Genomic DNA, 19,129 nt, shown 5'->3' with positions numbered 1-19,129 from the left:
AATTGCAGCCCTCAAAAGCAGCTCTCCAAGCACATAGCTCCAGTATTTGTGGACCTGGGGGTGGTGCAGGACCTGCAGGTTTGGGAGGCCATCACCATGACCCTAGAAGCCCCTCCTACCTGAAGGGATGTCTCTGAGAAAATTCTGAGGTGATTCTCAGGCAGGTTTTTCTATAGGAAGCAGATCTGGACAATTTGCATTTTCTGACTTGCTTTTAACTTTCCATCCTTAATGTTGTAGTAATGGAGGTTTTTGCATTTAATTTCTTTTCAAATATTGTTAGTATTTAAATGGTATGAGGCTCTGAAATTCATATCTCCTAACTGAATGTGGAAGGGAACAGATGAGTTCCCACCTTTGATGCTGCTATTGTTTGGCTGGAAACAGTCTTCTGCAAGGCTGCGTTAACAGGGCAGTAGCATACATGTATGCTGCTAGATTCTAGTACAAGAGGCCAGGTGAAATCACAACCTGCCCCACCAGCCAACAGTGCTGCTGCTGTTTTAGACTGTGTCCTGCATTGTACTGTTTGCATTTGCATTGTGTTCTGATTTAGTAACACTAGATGATTGCTGTCCATTGAGACTAATACAAAATGTGATGTGTATTTCTGAGGCTATATATAGTTTTTGAGGTTTCATTACAAAACACAGGCTAGGACTGATGCATTGTATTTGAATTAGCATGTTCTTTGAATTGTTATTTATCACTAATTAAAGGAACATAACGTATTCAGATACAATGAGCCAGGTTCATCATTGTACCTGGTAGAGGGCTCAATCCACCAAGGTGCTGAGCTGTCTACCCTTGAAGCAGCAAAGCACTTAAGCAGATGTTTAACATTAAGCATGAGTGGTCCCTTCAAGGTCAATTGGGTGACTTACATGCTTGAAGTTAAGCAAAAGCTTAAGCAGTTTGTTGGATTAGCTCACAATGCTCTAAGCACCTTTTAGGATTGAGCTAATACACGAGTGTAAAGTGGATGTAAGTCACCACCAAATTATTACTTTTGTGCTATATGCACTCACTGGCACTTTGTTTACATTAGTGTAAATAACTACAGGGCAATGATGTATCAGGCCAATGCATCAATTCTATAAATAGTCTATCTGTGTTTGGTAATGACACTTTGAAAAACACAAGCACTGTTCATTCTCATATCAGCCTATTTACTGAAACAGACTTCCTTGCCTCTTAGTATTCTACTGATATTCATGCCCTGTTATGATGTCCTCAGGTCACATTACGTAAACTGGATCAACATGAAGGCAGTTTGATTTAAGCAATGGGAGTTAATTAGTTATCTTTATTTATATATACAAATAATGCTTTTGTTTTTAATTTTCTCAAAACAGCTACCCACACCACCTGGATTATTCTGAAAGATCACAACTATTGATTTCAAAAGCTGTTAAGGAAGGATGTAATGTCTTGTGATATGTAGGATACTCATCAAAGTAGTATCAGGCACTGCCCAAAGTCCAACAGCCATATAATCTTGTGACAGACCCAGAGGCAAATTCAGAGCTGTCAGCTCAACTGCCTTTGGAGCTTGCCAAACAAACAGATGCTAACACTAGATGAGTGTCTAACACAGCTTGGCATCAAGCTCCTGTGACAGGCAATAAGCCCCATGTTATGACCTTAGCTGCTGACCCGCTGCTGGAAATCACAGAGGAGAAAATAGGGAAGGATGAATTGTTCTAATTGTTATTTAAAATAGAAAAATCGATTACTTGCCAATTTATCCATCTGGAAGCCTGGGATATATATGTGGGGGATGGGGGGGGAGAATATACACCATTTTATATGATAATTTACTTTAAATTAAATTTTTAAAAAACCAATAATAAAATGGCATCTGAAGGTTATATGCAGATGGCTCTCTAAGTTGAATATTTGATTTAAAAAAAACCCCATCAAGTACTTCTTGCTGTTTGCAATAGCCAGTATTCCACCCTCTGTTTCATAAAGAACAAAAATGTGCTTTTTACTTGGACCAGAAAATTAGCAATGACATGTATGTTTTGACTGCCTTTCCCAAACTATTTATCTTCCATGGCACTTATCTTCATGTGCTTGGATGTGTAGAGATGAAAGGACGGTAAAAGAATACTTCAGATTCTGTTCATATTCCTGCTAATCATGTTGGGCCAGATCCAGTGCTCACTGAAGTAAGGGACCATCTTTCCATTAGTTTCAATGGGTTTTGGATCAGTTAACTCAGCTTGGATTTTGTTTTTAGATAATAGATATAAAATACAGCTGGTTTTGGCCACTTCACTTCTTCTAAATACAGGGTCTGATTCTTATCTCACTTGTACCAGTGTAAATCATGAGCAAATCCACTGTTTTAAAACTGTTGAGAGTTTGGAATCAGGCCTAGGAGTGTTTGGGAGCCTCCTCAAAATGTGAGCGGCATGATGGGGTGGAGTAAGTTTTGTTTGTGAAATGAGGAAAAATTGCACACCCTCTGTGCTAGAAATGAAAAATGTGCTAAACTGTTGATATTTGACCAGATGTCCCATTTTTATAGGGACAGTCCCTTTTGGGGGGACTTTTTCTTATATAGGCACCTATTACCCTCCACCCCCTGTCCCGTTTTTTCACAGTTGCTATCTGGTCACTGTATTTGTGCATAAAGTAAGTGTTCTGAACAAAGTCTCCAGTATTCAGTCTCACGTACAATATCCCCTCCGGTTTACATGGCATCATCAGGACTGAAGGCCAAAGCAATGCATTGTTTCTGCTGTGCTTGTAGCGCAGGCTGCAGCAAACCCACACAATTGTACTCCCCACCTTCTGCACACCGAGGAAGAAAACTCCAGCCAGAGTCCCCACAGCAGAGCACAGAGTTGGAAATTTGGCAAACCAGGGCTGTGTCCAGTTGGTCCATGCACAGCAATGATCCACATGGCTCACATTCAATATAGCAGACTGTGTCTGATGCTTCCCCCATCACCACTCCATATTGAGCTGGAGCTGCTCAGTTGTCCTGGCCCTTCTATTTTGGGGCTTATGATCCTATCGTGTAGATCCATCCTGAATAAGTACAACCCATTTGCATGGGCTGTGTTTGCCCTTTTTCTGCATTGGGTCTGTCATGTTATTAATGTGCCCTGTTCATTGGGGGTCCCAAATCAGCAAAACATTCGAACATGAGCTTGAACTGAAATTAATGAGGCTTAAACATATGCTTAATGTAAAGCACATGCTTAAATGCTTTGCTGAATAGAGCTGGTTTGCTGAGCCATGGTCTGTACTGTTTGTCTTTCAGTGTTTTTATAATCGAGACTCAGTGTGTAGCCTTGCACAAATCACTTGACCTGTCTGTTCATTTCCCCCTGTGTAATATGGAAATAGTAACACAGGGTGTTGGGAAGATTAATACAGTATTGTGTGTATAAAAAAACCCAAAAAACCTTGAACATGAAAACTGGTTAGTGCTAAATATGATTGTTTTGTGTTACTTGTAAAAACAATGTGTCTGTCTGAAATGTTTACATGATTATTTCTCCTGCGCCCCTAGCTCGTAATTGCTCAGTTTAAAAACATTTTTTTTTAAAGTTCAGAACTAGCTGACAGTCAAATCCTGTTAATGTTTATGTTTCATACATAGGAAATATCCATTCTGAACATTTTTGTTTGGTATAGGATTTTAAATTTTAGATGACTTTTCAGTGCTCCTTGTATATATTTAAAATGAAAAAGTTCCCTTTAAGGTCCTAATAATCTTTTTCTTTTTATGTTTGAATTGCAATAGCCCTTTTCACAAAATTGATGCTTGCTGAACGCAGACTGTCACTGTATTTATTCTGTGAAGCTAAGAAGAAAACGATAAGACTAGTCTATTCTGAAAGACGGATTTTAATAGATTAAGTCCTTTCAGGTTTTGGCGTTTGTTTGCTCTGAAATGAGAGGGTACCTGCAAGGGCTCTCCATGATCCCATTCAGGCATTGTTCCCTAACATTTTTTAACACATGGCAGCATCACTTTTAATCAGTCTGCTACTGGCTGCCAGGCTCTGTGGCTCCTCAGTGTGAAATTAATAGGGGGGCGAGGTTGAAAGCTCACAGCACAGGCAGGGTTTATCCAATGAGCATCAGTTTATACCCTGTGCAGGAAGCCATAAATACATGATGTGATGCCCATGGCAAGTTTTGCCTTCTTGCACCTTATGGTTACTTGGTAATGGGAAAGGACTGACACGGGTTTTGAAATTTCCATAGCATTTGAGCAGGGTGTTTTAAGCCTGTTGTTGAATCCTGATCTTTCACAATTAAAGATGGTCTTTTGCCAACAAACACTGAGAAATAAATGTCCAGCTGTATATTTCATACATCAGCAAGGAATAATTTACATAGCATATGTTGTACAATATTTATTATACAGAACTATTTGTGTGTGTTCAGTACCGATATTTCTGTTGATAGTTTCAGACTAAAATATTTATGAAACTTGGAGATTGTATTTCTGGTCTTAAAGATTAAATATCTAGAATAACCATCAAGTAATATTATTGAACAGTTTAAAATCACCTGAGATGAAGGGCTTTCTAGCAAATCAGCTAATCCATTTCCATCAATGATAATGAAGTAGTTCGGGGGTTCTCAAACTTAATTCCACCGCAACTCCCTTCTGACAACAAAAATTACTGTACAACCCCAGGAGGGGAGACCGAAGCCTGAACCCATGCTGGGCAGGGGGTGGGGGACAAAACCAAAGGGCTTCAGCCCCAGGTAGGGGACCTATAACCTGATCCCTGACACCCAGGGCTGATGCCCACGGGTTTTGGCTTCAGTCTTGGGTGGGGGGCTCCAGCCGTAGGCCCCAGCAAGTATAACACCAGCCCTGGTGACCCCCATCAAAATGGGGTCACAGCCCACTTTAGGGTCCTGACCCACAGTTTGAGAACTGCTGAAGTAGTTAATGAAAAAGGTAAAGGAAAAGGGAATGTAGCATATTCTTTACCAATTCAGATAGTTTTTTATACACAAAGATCAGAGCTTAATAGTATCAAGTAATAAAGAGATACTGGGTTCAGTAGGACCAATAATTAAGAGTCATCCATGCAAGGATCTCAAGGTGCTTTAAAAATTAACAAATTAAGCCTTAAAAAACCCTACTGAGCTAAGGAAACTATTTTATAGGCAAGGAAAGTGAGGCACTTATGGCAAAAATTTTAAGATGTGGCCACTAATTTTGGGGTCTGAACTTTTGGGTATTCAACTTGAAACAATAGTGGCCTGAACCTGCACTGTTAAAATTAGTTGAAGCTTTTCCATTAACTTCAATGGGCACAGGATCAGGCCCCTACAGTTTCATTTTTAGAGGTTTGGGATCCCCACAACTCCCAGTATTACAGACACTGGTTAGTTGCTCAGCACCTCTGAAATCAGGCCATTGGTGTTTTAAACTGGACATGAAAATCAGTGCAACTTTAAAAAATGTAGACCGTATCAACTTGTTTTCACATTGGAAGCCTTTCCCAGCGCTCAGAATAGAATCCAGATCTCCTAATTTGTAGGCCTGTGCGTTAGCTGAAAGACCATCTTTCCCCCATTGACTTTGCTCCAAGACTTGTTCTAGTTGCTTAATTCTATCTGTCAAATAGTCCCTACATTATGGTTAGTTTGTAGATTTTAAATTTATTAAATGTTGTAAATATTCTTTAAAAAATCACAACGCAAAGAGATACTTATAGTTACGTTATGGGTTTTGCACAGTAAATCAGGTAGGGACAATTTATTTTAAAAAAACTAATAATTGTGGCCATTAATGACAGCCTTTAACCCCCTGTTTAGGATAGGATCCCTATTTGGGTGAGCACATGAGCATTTGTTGAAGTGTTGTCTGGTATAGACCTGGGATTAAGCACACGCTAAAGTGTTTTCCTGTGCTGGCCTTGGACACTTAATGACATGTTTGTGCAGCCAGGAGCAGGGTTGACTAGAATGAGCAGCACCCAGCATCATACACTAGTCCAAGCTGTGTCATGGGTTGAAACCTTATAGTGTTCCTTGCTCTGGGCAAGCTCAGCAGCTCTTCTCCCAGCTCCCTGCTAATCAAGTGGGAGCTGGCATTGCTCCTGCTGAGCAGCTGCAAAGTGCATAGCGCAACCAAAGCCCCAATCGGGATGTATGCAGTGTAGCTGCAGCTGTGTTGATCCAATAAAAGATATTACCTCACCCACCTTATTTCCCCAGGTAGGATTGTCAGGGGAAGAAACCCTGAGCAGTGCTGATGGACAGAGCTTACTTTTCCAGAGTGCTGTTCAGCATTTAAGGCCAAGTAGACCAGATTTCACCTCAGCAGTTTGTTACATTTAGGTAACACAGAACCATTTAGACTCAGAAACCACCTTGTCCTTGGATGAGAAAAAAAGTGCTGGATGGGACTGAATTAGACTGTTTAGATTTTGCCATGAATATGTTTGCTCATGCTAGCAACAGAGCCAGTCACAATATTAGTTAGGAACACAACCCCATCAAAGGGAGTGGATGCACTGACTCTTATCTAATGTGGATTCCATCCTCTTGTTGGTTGATGAGCCTGTTTCACCAATCCCTGAAACACTTAGGGTCATAGAATGCTACTGGTATTTGTATGGCAGTAGCAACCAGAGGCCCCAGCTGAGATTGGGCCCTGTTGTGTTATGCACTGTACAAACACAATGAAAGACAGTCTCTGCCCCAAAGAGCTTACACTCCTAAAGCACAAGACTGACGGACGTTTGGAGGGAAAACAGAGGCATGGAGAGGTGAAGCGACTTCCTCAGTGGTGAGGTGTGAACACAGTCCAGATCTCCTGGGTCCCATGTACTCCCTGTCGATGAGAGTACACAGCCACAACAGTTTCAAGGGGGGAAATTCTGCCATTGTTAAAGAATGACCCTTCAGTTATTTAAAAAAATGAAGATTCACTTCAGCTTCAAACATTTGGTTTTTAAAATAATCTTTTCTAGAGTTTCTCAGGAACTTTTGAACTTTTAATGAAAAACAGAAAAAAATAGCAACATTTTCTTTTTGCAAAAAATAACCAATTTATTTGAGCATAAGCTTTCGTGAGCTACAGCTCACTTCATCGGATACATACTGTGGAAAGTACAGAAGATCTTTTTATACACACAAACCATGAAAAAATGGGTGTTTACCACTACAAAAGGTTTTCTCTCCCCCCACCCCACTCTCCTGCTGGTAATAGCTTATCTAAAGTGATCACTCTCCTTACAATGTGTATGATAATCAAAGTTTCAGAGTAACAGCCGTGTTAGTCTGTATTCGCAAAAAGAAAAGGAGGACTTGTGGCACTTTAGAGACTAACCAATTTATTTGAGCATAAGCTTTCGTGAGCTACAGCTCACTTCATCGGATGCATCCGATGAAGTGAGCTGTAGCTCACGAAAGCTTATGCTCAAATAAATTGGTTAGTCTCTAAGGTGCCACAAGTACTCTTTTTCTTTTTATGATAATCAAGTTGGGCCATTTCCAGCACAAATCCAGGTTTTCTCCCCCCTGCCCCACAAACCCACTCTCCTGTTGGTAATAGCTTATCTAAAGTGATCACTCTTCTTACAATGTGTATGATAATCAAGGTGGGCCATTTCCAGCACAAATCCAGGGTTTAACAAGAACGTCGGGGGGGGGGGGGCAGGGGGTAGGAAAAAACAAGGGGAAATAGGTTACCTTGCATAATGACTTAGCCACTCCCAGTCTCTATTCAAGCCTAAGTTAATTGTATCCAATTTGCAAATGAATTCCAATTCAACAGTCTCTTGCTGGAGTCTGGTTTTGAAGTTTTTTTGTTGTAATATCACAACTTTCATGTCTGTAATCGCGTGACCAGAGAGATTGAAGTGTTCTCCGACTGGTTTATGAATGTTATAATTCTTGACATCTGATTTGTGTCCATTTATTCTTTTACATAGAGACTGTCCAGTTTGACCAATGTACATGGCAGAGGGGCATTGCTGGCACATGATGGCATATATCACATTGGTGGATGTGCAGGTGAACGAGCCTCTGAAAGTGTGGCTGATGTTATTAGGCCCTGTGATGGTGTCCCCTGAATAGATATGTGGGCAAAGTTGGCAACGGGCTTTGTTGCAAGGATAGGTTCCTGGGTTAGTGGTTCTGTTGTGTGGTATGTGGTTGCTGGTGAGTATTTGCTTCAGGTTGGGGGACTGTCTGTAGGCAAGGACTGGCCTGTCTCCCAGATTGTGTCATGATCTTATTAGGTCTCACAAGCCAAGTTTACAACAGGTCAATACTTGGATCAAAGACATCCTAGGAGCTCCTTGCTGCTACAGAAAATGAAGTTGGTGATTCAGTAGATGACACTCTTGCCCTCTGAGTCAGCACTGAATCAATACCTTAGTATATTGTTAGGGACAGTGTAATGCTGAAAGTGCTGTCTTTTGGATGAGGCATGAGTCAGAGGTATCCTGACTTGTTCTGATAAATACAGATCCCACAGCATTTTTTGTAATAATAGTGATGTTAATTCTAGTATTCTGGCCCACTCCAAATCCAGTAATTGACCATCCAGATTTCCCCTGCAATTTCAACTGGATATAATATTTTTTTCCATTCTCTTCCCTAAACTGTTGCATGATATTGGGGTTTGCTCTTAAAAAAGCTGCCACGTTTCATCCAAGAGGTTGCATTTTCAGAGTGGGTGAAGTGATTCTAAAATGTCCCTTACTTGCCTTGTGTTCTAAGGAACAGTCAAAATTTGAAAATGTTTCAGTGTTACCATAGAGATGGAAAATATCCTGAGGTTTTTAGTCAGTTATGGGGAGTTTGTCTGACAAAGGTAAGAGCTGAATAAAAATGAGTAAGGCCATTAGGATTTGGACCACAGAATGGATGACATGGGGACAATAATATTCATCTAAGGTATAATAATCAAAATGTTATGGAGGTACATGATGTGTAGATTAATATTGTGTATAAACTACGTATTTTGATCTGTGTCTTTTCTGTATTACTTAAATCAAGAAACCTGAAAAGGTGTGAAACCAAACCAGCCCTAGAGAGAGACACTGGACAGTAAATTATGAATGTGGATAAAAGGCCAATGTGATTTTGATCTGCATGTGCAGAGATGCCATCACAGAACACTGAGGTTATAGTCACTCCCACGACAGATCTCGTGAGACTGCTCCTGGAACACTGCAATTATTTCTGCTTACATGAATATTGGAAAGGTTCTAACAAACCTGAGGGAGCACAGAGAAGAGCAATGCAATGAGAGATCTGTCTAGCATTGATTTAAAAAAAACACAGAAAGAACTGGAGTACTTGTGGCAAATTTGTTAGTCTCTAAGGTGCCACAAGTACTCCTTTTCTTTTTGCGAATACAGACTAACACGGCTGCTACTCTGAAACCATTGAAAGAACTGAATATGTATAGCTAAGCAGCAGCTGTGGGGTAATGGCAGAATGGACTACAAGTTTTGAAAGATGTAAACACCAAAGTTGGAGAGGGATTAGTTAGAGAGGTGCAAAAGGGCATATGTAACTAGCAGTATTCGGATGAATTTAAGAAAGGAATACTTTAGGCTGGATCAGGAAAAACTTCTGACAGGGATTAGGCTGCAGCATAGTCTCCCAAGGAGTCCCCATTCACTTGATCATTTAATATTAGACAGAAGAAAGCACTAGATAGTATCCAGTATTGAATCCTGCCAAATTTGGCAAGGCGTGGAGTAGATGACCAAATATGGCTCTTCATCTCTAGTTTCGATTATTCTGTGCAGATTTAATTTAAAAACAACAGTATTTTGAGCCAAAATACTGTTGTTGTTTTTTAATCAAGTGAAGATATTCAGCTCTGCCACTTCAAAATATTTCTTCATGTGCCATTTCATATATAGTTTACAAAGCTGAGCTGGGGTTTACAGTCTGGTCAGAAGCAAATGCTGTGTGTCCCAATATATGCTCATGCAGTGCGGAAAGTGGTCAGACAAAAGTGTGTGTGTGGTTGTGGGCAGCGGCGTATTAACACCTAGGCCGACAAGGCCTAGGCCTAGGGTGGCAAATTTGCAGGGATGGCAAACTTACAATAGGTTTCAGAGTAGCAGCCGTGTTAGTCTGTATTCGCAAAAAGAAAAGGAGTACTTGTGGCACCTTAGAGACTAACCAATTTATTTGAGCATAAGCTTTCGTAAGCTACAGCTCACTTCATCGGCTGCATTCAGTGCTCACTTCATCAGATGCATTCAGTGGCACTGAATGCATCCGATGAAGTGAGCTGTAGCTTACGAAAGCTTATGCTCAAATAAATTGATTAGTCTCTAAGGTACCACAAGTCCTCCTTTTCTTTTTGCGAAACTTATAATAGCAGCCAGAGGCTGCTTCCCCCGGTGCCAGTTTGCACCCTCCACCCCCGGCCCTGCCCCAGCTGCACCCCTTCCCCGCCCCCTCCCTGCCTCTATTGGACCCCTTCCCCAAATCCCCGCCTCGGCCCCCCCCCCTCTCCTGAGTGCGCCACATTCCCCCCTCTTCCCCCTTCCTTTGTGAACCTATTTCGCGCACAAGCACTGGCAGGGAGCGGGGAGAAGCAGGACCCGGCAGCGCGCTCATGGGAGGAGGTGGAGGCGGAGCGGAGGTGAGCTGGGGCGGGGAGCTGGGGGCAGGGGCAGCAATTATTTCAGGGCCTTAGAGCGGCAAAATCATTAATCCGCCACTGGTTGTGGGGAGGGTTTATCATTGTCTGCAGAAATGAAAGTGACATTACATTTGCCTATCCCCAGCCCTTATCAATTCTGCCCCCTTCTCTGTTCTGTCCTCCCAACCCCCCCCCATAAATTAATTGTGACCCTGCCCCCTCTGCCTCACCTCTGTTCCTTCTGCCCATCCTCTCCCAGGCCAGTGGGGGAGGCTGTAACAGGGTCCCCTCCCACCTTACAGACTGGGCGGAGTAACTCCAGAGATTCTTCTTTCCTCCTCCCCTCTTCCCAAGGAGTTGCTGGAGGGGGAGAGAAGCAAAGGAGTTGACATGTTGCTCACAGAAGAGGGTGGGGAGGAGGAAGTGGAGCCGCTCTGATCTGCTGGGCTCTTGTTGCTCTCCATCCTCTCTCATGAGAACAGATTTGGCTCCTGAGGTGTGGAGGGGGAGAGCTCTGTGTGCTTCCTCGAGCAGACTTGATGGCTGCTATGGCCCAGGAGGTAAGCGAATGCACTCTCAGTGACCTGGCTTGAATCATAGAAGATTAGGGTTGGAAGAGACCTCAGGAGGTCACCTAGTCCAATCCCCTGTTCAGAGCAGGACCAACACCAACTAAATCATCCCAGCCAGGGCTTTGTCAAGCTGGGCCTTAAAAACCTCTAGGATGGAGATTCCACCACCTCCTAGGTAACCCATTCCAGTGCTTCACCACCCTCCTAGTGAAATAGTTTTTCCTAATATCCAACCTAGACCTCCGCCACTTCAACTTGAGTCCATTGCTGCTACTTCTGTCATCTGCCACAACTGAGAACAGCCTAGCTCCATCCTCTTTGGAACCCCACCCCCTTCAGGTAGTTGAAGGCTGCTGTCAAATCCCCCCTCACTCTTCTGTAGACTAAATAAGCCCAGTTCCCTCAGCCTCTCCTCATAAGCCATGTGCTCCAGCCCCCTAATCATTTTTGTTGTCCTCCGCTGGACTCTGTCCAATTTGTCCACATCCTTTCTGTAGTGGGGGGCCCAAAATTGGACACAATACTCCAGATGTGGCCTCACCAGTGCCGAATAGAAGGGAATAATCACTTCCCTTGATCTGCTGACAGTGCTCCTACTAATGCAGCCCAATATGCTGTTAGCCTTCTTGGCAACAAGGGCACACTGTGGACTCATAAGGGCACATTGTTGACTCATGTGCAACTTGAGTTGTACAGATTTTATTTCCTGAGTCTACAACCTATTGCAGCCTGGCGCACTTTCAGCACTGTGCAGAGGACATAATGCATCCAACAGAAGCAGTGGATTCTGCTGAGCCCTTTCATTTCCCAGACAGATTCTTACATTGAAAATGTTCCAGCATTGGCAGCATTTTGCCCTTAGTTTTAGGAAGCACATTAGACACACTTAGAGTTCTCTACTTCTTGGCCTAAGGATATTTTTCCTACACAGATGCCCATATTAACGGAATACAATTAATTCCCTGCCCTTTCGACTCCTCCCAGGATTAGTGAGTAGCCACACATTTTATACAACTGAAGATAAGTGATACACTTGTGGTCCCATCCTGAAGTCTATGAAATACTGACACATACATACATCCACTCAAGTGGAAAGATCATATTAGAGCCTATCATATATCCTGTTTTCAAAAATCCTATATTTAGTGTTTATTTTTAAATAAACTTTCTGTTTCTCAGTAATAGGACAAGGTTTTCTTTTTACATTAGTAATGGTATACCTCCCCTGACCTTCCCCTAGCTTTTCGTAGCTCACAGGGAAAGCTACTGGCAGTAGAGGCTTTCTGAAATTCGGGGCTGGATTAGTAAAAGAATAATGGGAACAGATGTTTTTAATTCATAAAGTGCATCAAATAAATGTAACTTCTACTTCTCATTTAGATACTTTTGAATTTTAGTGAATATCTTTAAGGTCAGATTTTCAAAAAGAGCTGGTTACATATCCTAGTTACAGAGTAGCAAACGTGTTAGTCTGTATCCGCAAAAAGAACAGGAGTACTTGTGGCACCTTGGAGACTATCAAATTTATTTGAGCAAAAGCTTTTGTGGGCTACAGCCCACTTCATCAGATGCATGCAGTGGAAAATACAGTAGAACAATTTTATATACACAGAGAAGATGAAACAATCGGAGTTACCATACACACTATAACGAGAGCGATCAGTTAAGGTGAGCTATTACCAGCGGGAGAGAAAAAAAACTTTTTGTAATGATAATCAAGATGGGCCATTTCCAGCAGTTGACAAGAACTTGTGAGGAACAGTAGGTGGGAAAAATAAACATAAGGAAATAGTTTTACTTTGTGTAATGACACATCCATGGGGCCGGATGTGTTGCATCCGAGAGTGCTAAAGGAGTTGGCAGATGTGATTGCAGAGCCATTGGCCATTATCTTTGAAAACTCATGGTGATCGGGGAGGTTTCTATGATGAGATAACTGGCTCTGTGGATGAGGGGAAAGCAGTGGACGTGTTGTTCCTTGACTTTAGCAAAGCTTTTGACACGGTCTCCCATAGTATTTTTGCCAGCAAGTTAAAGAAGTATGGGCTGGATGAATGGACTATAAGGTGGATAGAAAGCTGGCTAGATTGTCGGGCTCAACAAGTAAAGATTAATGGCTCCATGTCTAGTTGGCAGCCGGTATCAAGTGAAGTGCCCCGGGTCGGTCCTCGGGCCGGTTTTGTTCAATATCTTCATAAATGATCTGGAGGATGGTGTGGATTGCACCCTCAGCAAGTTTGCAGATGACACTAAACTGGGAGGAGTGGTAGATATGCTGGAGGGTAGGGATAGGATACAGAGGGCCCTAGACAAATTGGAGGATTGGGCCAAAAGAAATCTGATGAGGTTCAGCAAGGACAAGTGCAGAGTCCTGCACTTCGGACGGAAGAATCCAATGCACCGCTACAGACTAGGGACCGAATGGCTCGGCAGCAGCTCTGTAGAAAAGGACCTCAGGGTTACAGTGGACGAGAAGTTGGATATGAGTCAACAGTGTGCCCTTGTTGCCAAGAAGGCCAATGGCATTTTGGGATGTATAAGTAGGGGCATTGCCAGCAGATCGAGGGACGTGATCATTCCCCTCTATTCGACATTGGTGAAGCCTCATCTGGAGTACTGTGTCCAGTTTTGGGCCCCACACTACAAGAAGGATGTGGAAAAATTGGAAAGAGTCCAGTGGAGGGCAACAAAAATGATTAGGGGACTGGAACACATGACTTATGAGGAGCGGCTGAGGGAACTGGGGATGTTTAGTCTGCAGAAGAGAAGAATGAGGGGGGATTTGATAGCTGCTTTCAACTACCTGAAAGGGGGTTCCAAAGAGGATGGATCTAGACTATTCTCAGTGATAGCAGATAACAGGACAAGGAGTAATGGTCTGAAGTTGCAGTGGGAGAGATTTAGGTTGGATATTAGGAAAAACTTTTTCACTAGGAGGGTGGTGAAACACTGGAATGCGTTACCTAGGGTGGTGGAATCTCCTTCCATAGAAGGTTTTAAGGTCAGGCTTGACAAAGCCCTGGGTGGGATGATTTAGTCGTGGATCGGTCCTGCTTGGAGCAGGGGGTTGGACTAGATGACCTCCTGAGGTCCCTTCCAACCGTGATATTCTGATTCTATGATCCACTCCCAGTTTTTATTCAAGCCTAAGTTAATGGAGTACAGTTTGCAAATTAATTCAGCAGTCTCTCATTGGAGTCTGTTTTTGAAGTTTTTTTGTTGTTATATTGCGACTTTTAGGTCTGTAATCAAGTGACCAGAGAGATTGAAGTGTTCTCCGACTGGTTTTTGAATGTTATAATTCTTGACGTCTGATTTGTGTCCATTTATTCTTTTACGTAAAGACTATCTGGTTTGGCCAATGTACATGGCAGAGGGGCATTGCTGGCACATGATGGCATATATTATATTGGTAGATGTGCAGGTGAACGAGCCTCTGATAGTGTGGCTGACGTGATTAGGCCCTATGATGGTGTCCCCTGAATAGATATGTGGACACAGTTGGCAACAAGCTATGTTGCAAGGATAGGTTCCTGGGTTAGTGTTTTTGTTGTGTGGTGTGTGGTTGCTGGTGAGTATTTGCTTCAGGCTGGGGGGCTGTTTTGGGGGTCAGATTTTCAATAGGGCTCAGCTGTCAGTAACTCCGACTGTTCTCAATGTGAACTGATGGATGCTGAGCTGATTTGAAAATCTGGTTATTCCTTTAGGTGCCTAAATGGGAGCTGTTGAGTGCTAAGCACTTCTTAAAAATCTGTCCCATATCACTGAGGGTTGATAATTATAGTAAACCGAAACGTGTATGTGGGTAATATCCTATATGTTTGACTATAACTTGGGATATAGGATGGATCCCTAATTTACCATCACACTAGGCATTTTAATTTAAATTATGCTAATAGTGAGGATTAACTGCAGATTATGATTCTAACATTTATTTTCATGCAAGTGAAATAATTTGTTGTTCCTGCCTTCTAGCTCTTTTTCTCCCCTTTTATTTCAGCTCTACAGTGTTTTGTAAAATAGGCTGGGCTGCAGTTTTGATGACATTCACGTCACCTCAGAAAATTGTTCTGGGGTTCTATATTTAAAAAAACAAACCAAAACGGCTGTTTTAAACATTTCTCATGATATGTTTTTATGGTGTTGAAATGATCTTCCAAAAACTCTGCCCTGGAACAGACCATGTCTTGTAATGCACAGCGTGCAAAGGACATAAGGAGACTCGGTGCTGAATTTTTGCCTCTGTGGAGGGACTAGGCACTTGCACTCCTTGCACATGAGGACAGGGGGATTCCAGTGCTTCCAGGAGTGCTAAAAGCCTCATAGAGGGTGAGGAATATAATTTGTGACACAGAGCTGAGTCTGTAGCAAGAGACTCTATGTGCTACCTCTGCATTGCTAGCGACATTGTGCTCTTCCTGGTGCATAACCCCTCTACTCTCAAAATGCAGGCAGTGCCTTAAATCATGATCTCGCCTCTAGAAGTCTACAGTTGTTTCAGTTGTCAGATTTTAATGGCAGGCTGACTTTTAAATGGGTAGCTTGCTATTGCATTCCTCTATATATCTTTTGAGTCCCTAATTTCCTGTATTTTTATGGAGCCTTTGACATTTCTAATGGTTTGCCTTTTCTCACTTTTTCCTTACAGCTGATATTATTTCTACAGTTGAGTTCAATCACACTGGAGAACTACTGGCTACTGGGGACAAGGGAGGTCGGGTTGTTATATTCCAAAGGGAACCTGAGGTATGTTTGTTACTGCTTCCCATCGTAATTGCTTGCTAAGCTTTTTTTTTACGCTGCTGAGATCTAATAGATTTTTTGAATGCTATCAAGAATAACAAAAATGGAATGTTACTTATTTTGAGAAGGGTGGGAGGTAAGTGTCACCCATGGAGCATTCTGTTAATTGCTCTATCGTGGAGATCACAGATCTTGGCTGAGAAAACGGGGTGAAATCCTTGCCCTGTTGAAGTCAAGGGCAAAGTGGGACCAGAATGTCATCACCCAAGGTGTTTTGCCATAGGGATTGTGTGACAAAGGGGCCTCAGAAAAGAGTCTCATTCAAAAGTATGTTATTCTTTCAGCCTGTAATATTTAGGTTCAATTAGGTGAATAAAGGAAGATAAGAGTCTTAATTCTGAATTTCCCTGCTATTCCTAGTTGCTATCCAAGGCCAACAATTGAAGCACAGAAATTCTAAGTTAAGGAAAAGCTGTTTTTGTTTTTTGTCTCTTGTTTAGTCTGAAATTCAGTTAAGGTTCCATGAACAAGCTTAGCTCTGCATTTAGTAGCAACCACACCACACAGTCTATAACATCCCTCCTATGATATCTTTTGCTCTTCCTTTTCAAATTCTGTTCACCTTCCCTTGTATCATAACTATTGAATAAGTAGTGTCATACCCTGCCCGGTTTTATTCTGGAGAATGATGTGCACTGTCATCTCAACCAGTATTTGGCCAGTGGAGGGGGTTAGCCAGAAGACTTGGTTATATATGAGTACTTCAGTCTCAGATGCACACTGAGGGGGAGAATTGCAGTCTGTGTACTCTGTAGAGACAGGATGGATTGGACAGATTTGTATTTGGTGGCTTTGCTTGGTGGCTTATCAGGTAGATAGTGAAAGTTGGCTGGTGAATCTTGGCGTGATTCTCACCTATTTTACACCCACTTTACAGTCCCCTTACACTGCCAGAGAGTGTTCATGAGAATCAGACCTATGTTGCGGAAGGACTGTGAAGGTGTTGTGACTGTCCTGTAATAGGGACCTGCGAGGGGAGAGGACAGCTCTTTCTTTGGTTTGTACAGGAACGATGAGAAGTAAGGAGTGTACAGTAGGCTGATAAAAGGAGGATGGATTGGAGGAGGGTCTGTAGCTCCTCGCTGGAAGAATGTAGTTTGTACATTAGTATGGGGAAGTATGGATATTATCCTGGGGCACGTAGAAATGGAACACAGATAAATTACGGGGTGTGGCTAAACATTTCCAGGAATGCAGGGAATGATCAGAGTTAAGGCTGCTTGTGAAAATTAAATTCTGAATTCCCAGATTGTCACATGCAATTTTTAATAACCACAACATTTTACTAAGATTTTTACTGAAGTAATTTCTCTTTTGCATTCCTAATGATCTTAACAAAGGCTTTTGTCTGGGTATTGAACCTCATTTTAATGCCCATGAAAAACTATTGTATTTGTCACAGTAAAGCAATCTGTCAACAGCATGTTTTAAACTTAAAATAAAATATTTTCCAGGATAGTTATATTTATGATGGCTACTAGCTTTTACCTCAGTCAGCTCAGAAGCTGGAGATAAAATACTGACATCATCAGACACTTTTTTTTCTCCATGTTCTTCACAGAGTAAAAATGAGCCTTACAATCAGGGGGAGTACAATGTTTACAGCACGTTCCAGAGCCATGAGCCTGAATTTGATTATTTGAAGAGTTTGGAGATAGAGGAAAAAATTAACAAAATCAAGTGGCTACCACAGCAGAATGCAGCTCACTCCCTTCTGTCAACCAATGGTAAGATAGAAGAACCAGTACAGGAAGTATCAACATTCTGCTCTGGCCCATTCCAACCCAGCTAGTCTCTCTTGCCCACTATTTCCCAATCTCATTTAAAATTAAATTTGCATTTCAGTAGTTTCCAGTTTCAGAGTCTACTAAGAAAAATTGTTACATGGATTTTGATATTTACTATTTGTAAGTTTTATTCACATTCACAGATGAGGATTCCTATCTGAGTGTTCATGAGGCATTTAGGGATGGAGAACCGTGAAATTTTTCAGTGACCAAACAGAAAAATCATTTGTTCAGCTCCACGTAAGGAGCCATCTACTTTTGCTAGTAATATGCAGTTCTGTTTGGAAAAGCAACTATGCAAAAATGGGACCTTCGTACTCAATAACTATGCTATGTATGTGTATGCAGAACTATATCTGCTGACTTAAGTTAAAAAAAAGGGGGGGGTGTTAATGCTTTTTACTCCTTTTAGCTCTTCAGAACCAATTCAGCTGAGAGAAAGATGGATTACATTTCCTTCTAATGCATTATCAACAGAATTGTTTACTAAGTTCCAAATAGTTACACTTGGGTTTGCACAAGAGAGACCGAGTGATACTGATCCTTCTTTGCAAAATATTTAGAACTCTTCAGATGAAAAGTGGCATATAAGAACTAACTAAGGGTTTTTAAAGGTGTCATTGTGGGAATAATCTGAAAGCATACAGTTGCACAAGTGTCACTGAGGAGATAATTTGGCTTCCAGGACCTTCATTACCATTGATGATGCATGACATGGGTAAAAGCCAGCTTGATTCTCAGATGCCAGGTTGAGTTGACAGCACTCTGATGTAAAAAATGTTTTACTTGTAAAACTGAGCAAATTTAGAAATCACTGACAGATAATAAACATGGAATACCATAATGCCATCTTAGACAATTGCTTTTCAGAACAGAACTGCTCATTAAGGCAAGGTCATTAATTCTAGTCAAGGTTTACAACAATAAAACAATATTCACAAATTAGAACATTAATGTCTAATAATTGATCAGTGGTTCTCAGTCTTCTTGACTTGGGACTGGGTTTTTAATACATAAACCTTTTTTGTGTACCCTGACATAATACACAATTCTTGGTATTATATTAATTATTAAGGGCCAATGGGAGCTGCACTGATGCATCCAAAAGCAGAATATACCGTAGAATCATAGAATATCAGGGTTGGAAGGGACCTCAGGAGGTCATCTAGTCCAACCCCCTGCTCAAAGCAGGACCAATCCCCAATTTTTGCCCCAGATCCCTAAATCCCCTCAAGGATTGAACTCACAACCCTGGGTTTAGCAGGCTAATGCTCAAACCACTGAGCTATCCCCCCCATAGCAAGCATGAAAAATTGGGACTTTTTTTTTCTTTTCTTTTTTTTGCAGGGAGATAT

The 19,129-nt window shown here is 41.8% G+C and overlaps 1 protein-coding gene across 1 annotated transcript in view; it reads left to right on the top strand.

Moving 5' to 3' along the window:
* PPP2R2C (protein phosphatase 2 regulatory subunit Bgamma) overlaps window positions 1-19,129 on the top strand; it is a 288,278-nt gene that overhangs the window by 167,237 nt on the left and 101,912 nt on the right. Inside the window, 2 exon segments of the mRNA XM_084625989.1 lie at window positions 15,833-15,930; window positions 17,549-17,714. Of these exon segments, the coding sequence (XP_084482115.1) occupies window positions 15,833-15,930; window positions 17,549-17,714 (264 nt within the window).

The sequence above is a fragment of the Lepidochelys olivacea genome (genome assembly GCF_965140295.1).
Source record: "Lepidochelys olivacea isolate rLepOli2 genome assembly, chromosome: 4".
Lineage (NCBI taxonomy): Eukaryota > Metazoa > Chordata > Testudines > Cheloniidae > Lepidochelys > Lepidochelys olivacea.
Note: the sequence above shows the minus strand (reverse complement) of the source record. Positions and strands in the feature narration are given on the sequence as shown.